Source organism: Maylandia zebra, linkage group LG9, assembly GCF_041146795.1.
Source record: "Maylandia zebra isolate NMK-2024a linkage group LG9, Mzebra_GT3a, whole genome shotgun sequence".
NCBI lineage: Eukaryota > Metazoa > Chordata > Actinopteri > Cichliformes > Cichlidae > Maylandia > Maylandia zebra.
This window is the reverse complement of record NC_135175.1, coordinates 30,737,896-30,742,405: the sequence shown is the minus strand read 5'-3', so window position 1 is coordinate 30,742,405 and position 4,510 is coordinate 30,737,896. Positions and strand designations below refer to the sequence as shown.

At 44.5% G+C, this 4,510-nt stretch overlaps 1 protein-coding gene across 1 annotated transcript; it reads left to right on the top strand.

Moving 5' to 3' along the window:
- The first annotated feature begins 1,941 nt into the window (after positions 1-1,941).
- On the top strand, positions 1,942-4,087 carry LOC112435347 (E3 SUMO-protein ligase ZBED1-like). Its single transcript, XM_024803792.2, has 3 exons — positions 1,942-3,059; positions 3,236-3,488; positions 3,671-4,087. The coding sequence occupies exons 1-3, from the start codon at positions 1,942-1,944 to the stop codon at positions 4,085-4,087; spliced, it is 1,788 nt and encodes a 595-aa protein (XP_024659560.2).
- The last annotated feature ends 423 nt before the right edge of the window (positions 4,088-4,510 follow it).

Genomic DNA, 4,510 nt, shown 5'->3' with positions numbered 1-4,510 from the left:
CGTCTCTACCACCTCAGACGCTTGAGAGACTTCCAACTGCCCTCCAAGGTGCTCAGGAACTTTTACTCGTGCACCATAGAGAGCATCCTGGCGGGAAACATCTTAACCTGGTTCGGGAACAGCACCATGCAGGACAGACGAGCTCTACAGAGGGTTGTGCGGTCAGCTGAGCGCACCATCCGCTCCGAGCTCCCTGACCTGCACTCAATCTACAGCAGGCGGTGCTGGACCAAGGCCAGGAAGATCGTGAAGGACCTCAGCCATCCCAACAACAGACTGTTCTCTCTGTTGAGGTCAGGAAAGCGATTCCGCTCCCTGAAGACCAACACAGAGAGACTGAGGAGGAGCTTCTTCCCGCAGGCGATACGGTCTCTCAATCACACCACCACACAGTACTGACCCACACATATGGTTCTTACACACACACTGGACTTTCTGGACTTTGGTTTTGCACAACACTGGTCACTATATTCTTCATTTCCGGTTAATACTTGTACAGCTGCTGTTATTGTGTATATATTTATTTATATTTAGATTCCTTCATACATTCTTATATAGTTCTATATTGTGTAGTGTGTATTTTGTTGTACAGTTATTTTATTTTCAACTTTAATTTATATATTTATCTTTATCTTATTCTTCCCAGTTAAATTTACCCTTCATTCTAATTTGTGTTGTACAGTTATTTCATTTTTAACCTTAATTTATATTTTATTCCTTCCTAGTTAAATTTACCCTTTTTAATTTTTCATATTTATTTCCTATCTTATTCATAGCCTTTTCCTTTTTTGTTCTCTTTAGGTCACGAGCAGTTGTCCAAGCATTTCACTACATATCGTACTGTGTATGACTGTGTACGTGACAAATAAAATTTGAATTTGAATTTGAATTTGAATTTTATGTACCACCGGCAGATAGAGGGGGTGGCTGATATCCAGAAATCCTACCAGTGGCTGGACAAAGCTGGACTGAAAGACAGCACAGAGGCACTAATCATGGCAGCACAAGAACAAGCTCTGAGTACAAGATCCATAGAGGCTGGGGTCTATCACACCAGGCAAGACCCCAGGTGCAGGCTGTGTAAAGATGCCCCAGAGACAATCCAGCACATAACAGCAGGGTGCAAGATGCTAGCAGGCAAGGCATACATGGAACGCCATAACCAAGTGGCCGGCATAGTGTACAGGAACATCTGTGCCGAGTATAACCTGGAAGTCCCGAGGTCAAAATGGGAGATGCCCCCAAGGGTGGTGGAGAATGACCGAGCTAAGATCCTGTGGGACTTCCAGATACAGACGGACAAAATGGTGGTGGCTAACCAACCGGACATAGTGGTGGTAGACAAACAGAAGAAGACGGCCGTAGTGATCGATGTAGCGGTTCCGAATGACAGCAATATCAGGAAGAAGGAACACGAGAAGCTGGAGAAATACCAAGGGCTCAGAGAAGAGCTCGAGAGGATGTGGAGGGTGAAGGTAACGGTGGTCCCCGTGGTAATCGGAGCACTAGGTGCGGTGACTCCCAAGCTAGGCGAGTGGCTCCAGCAGATCCCGGGAACAACATCGGAGATCTCTGTCCAGAAGAGCGCAGTCCTGGAAACAGCTAAGATACTGCGCAGGACCCTCAAGCTCCCAGGCCTCTGGTAGAGGACTCGAGCTTGAAGGATAAACCGCCCGCAGGGGCGTGCTGGGTGTTATATATATTAGGGGTGTCAAATTATCGCGTTAATTGCGATTAATTAATTACAATGCTATTTAGCGCGTTATGTTTTTTAATCTCGTTAATCTAATTTTTAATCTCTTGACGTCATTGATTTTGTATGAGAGTTGCTATGTTATAAAATCCGTTTTTATGTGCTGGGCTCCTTGTGCTTGACTTGTTGGGGGTGGAGTCACGTCGTGAGGTCAAGGTGAGAAGTGGTGATTAGCTTACAGTGTGGATATGGAGGCGCATCTGAGAGTTGTTGGCCCAATGAACGGGAAATTTGTATTTCATAAACGCCCCGACGGCACCATTGACAAAGGTAAAGTGGTCTGCCTAGAGTGTAAGAAGGAGTTTGCTTACCACCGAAGCAGCTCAAGTTTGGCCTATCACCTCAACGCAAAGCACCCAGCCGCGAGTGCAGCAACAGCTAGCAGTGAAGACGTTAGCAATATAGCAAGCCAGAGCAAAGCTTTTCGCCAAACAAAACTAGAGAATACCCCTCGTATGAGCAAGTCTGCGACCAACAGGCTGACTAATGTTATTGCCAAGTGGATAGCAATGAACTGTAGGCCGATAAATATAGTAGAGGACGAAGGATTGACAGAGGTGTTGCAAATTGCGTCCAATGACCCATCATACAAGCCGCCGTGCAGGACTACAGTAACGACCAAAATCAGCAAAATGTACGACGGCGAAAAGAAAAACAAACTTGAGATTTTGGCGGAGGATTCTCCCAACTGTGTTGCTATAACCGGAGATCACTGGACCTCAGCTGGCAACCACAGCTATTTTGGGGTGACTGGACACTTTATTGATAGTGAGTGGAACCTCAACTCATTTGCACTGACCGTCATGAGAACAGAAACCAGGCACTTTGCTGATAAATGCGCCGAACAGTTCCTCAAGGTAGCAAATGACTGGGGTATTGAAAACAAGATATCCACCATTGGCACAGACAGCGCAGCAAACATGCTGGCTGCTATGAGAGCACTTCCATATGAGCACATCGCCTGCAATGCTCACATTCTCCAGAGGACCATCACGGTATGTCTCGATAGCAGTGGTTTTGTCGGTGTACTGGCAAAGTGCCGCAAGATTGTTGGTCATTTTAAACAAAGCCCTGCGAGTACCACAGAACTTAACCAACAACAAGTAGCACTCGGAAAGAAGAGCGATCAACTTATACAGGATGTACCCACCAGGTGGAACTCGACTCTCGCAATGGTCTCACGCCTCCTATGTAACCGAGAGGCTGTCCAGGCTACGTTGGACCAACAGAACCACAGGTTGGTCTTGCCAACCGAAGCTGAGTGGGCGAAACTGCAGAGGCTGGAGCTCCTGCTTGAACCATGCAAGTAAGTTCAAATAAACACCTTCCCATTTTAATTATATAAACTACTGTTACATGTGTAAAATCAAAATTAATGAACATAACAAGGAACTTTTAAGGACAATTAAATTGGAAATCAGTTACACTTTGATTTAAATGAATCCAGCTAGGTTTATTTAGCAAACCTCTCCACCTCTGCAGGTATGTGACAGAGCTGCTGGGTGGTGAGGCCTACGTCTCTTGCTCTGTAGTGCTGCCTGCTTTTCGCCATCTGTACCGTGTCATGGACATTACTGATGATGATCCTGCCTACGTGGTGAAGTTCAAGAATGCCTTCCAGAAGGATCTGGCAGCACGACGAGCTAATGGCAACGAGATATGGTTCGAGGTGGCCACAGCATTGGATCCACGGTTTAAGGATTTGAAATGTCTTCCAAGAGAAAAGAGGGAACAGGTAGGACAATAAGGTTAAGCTGGACTAATGAGTCCAATTCATTATCAAATCAAACTTTTATTTATTATATGGAACACAAAGTTCTTTACAAGATTAAATAAAATAAAAAAAAAAGCACTTAGTTTTAATCACAATCATTCATTCATTCATTCATTCATTCATTCATTCATTCATTCATTCAGGTGTGGACCATTCTGGAGAATATGCTCCAGGCAGCAGAGCCCAGAAGAGCAGATAGTCTCCAGCCCTCCACAGAGGATGATGGACCAGCTCAGACGAAGAGGAGGAGCGAACTCCTTCTGGGGTCTGACTCTGACTCAGAAGATGGAATTGAGTCTGGAGAGCTGCAGCGCTACAGAGCAGAACCCAGCATCAGTATTGATGACTGTCCCCTGCAGTGGTGGTATGCTCACTCAGGAGTCTATGAAAAGCTGTCAGTCCTAGCACAAAAGTACCTGGCCTCCCCAGCTACCTCTGTACCCTGTGAGAGACTCTTTAGCCTTGCAGGCCACATAGTGCAAAAGAAAAGGGCAGCCTTGCTTCCAGAAAATGTTACCAGGCTGGTGTGTCTTAGCGACTGGCTGAGGAAGAAGAAATGAGACACATGTGGTCAGCATAGCTGCTGTGTCATTTGTAGCCTACTAGAATAGATTGCTTGATGTTCAGCACTTTTTTTTGTGATGGAAGAATACTTTGATGTGCTAACTTGCAGCACTGCAATGTCAGTTTTATTTTTCATTATCTGAAGCAGAGGAATTTCAGTGCTGTATTGCTCAGAAAAGAGCAACTCTGATGTGCTAACTTGCAGCACTTAATTTATTTGATTTTATTTGTATTTATTTTTCCACTTATTTTACAAAAGAATACAACAGTATGTAAATGGTTGCATCTGTTTAACGTTTGTTAAACAATAAATGACTTTATAAAGTCACTTTCTTTGTTATATCAGTCTTTTGGTCTGCCACAATAAGTTGAGGGCTTTCCTCAGCTATTTTTAGGTGAGATTAAAAAAGAGATTAATT

Coding starts and splice junctions, on each gene's coding strand:
- LOC112435347 (XM_024803792.2), top strand. CDS start 1,942: ATGGAGGCGCATCTGAGAGTTGTTGGCCCAATGAACGGGAAATTTGTA. Junction 3,060..3,235: donor CTCCTGCTTGAACCATGCAA/GTAAGTTCAAAT, acceptor CCACCTCTGCAG/GTATGTGACAGAGCTGCTGG. Junction 3,489..3,670: donor CAAGAGAAAAGAGGGAACAG/GTAGGACAATAA, acceptor TCATTCATTCAG/GTGTGGACCATTCTGGAGAA.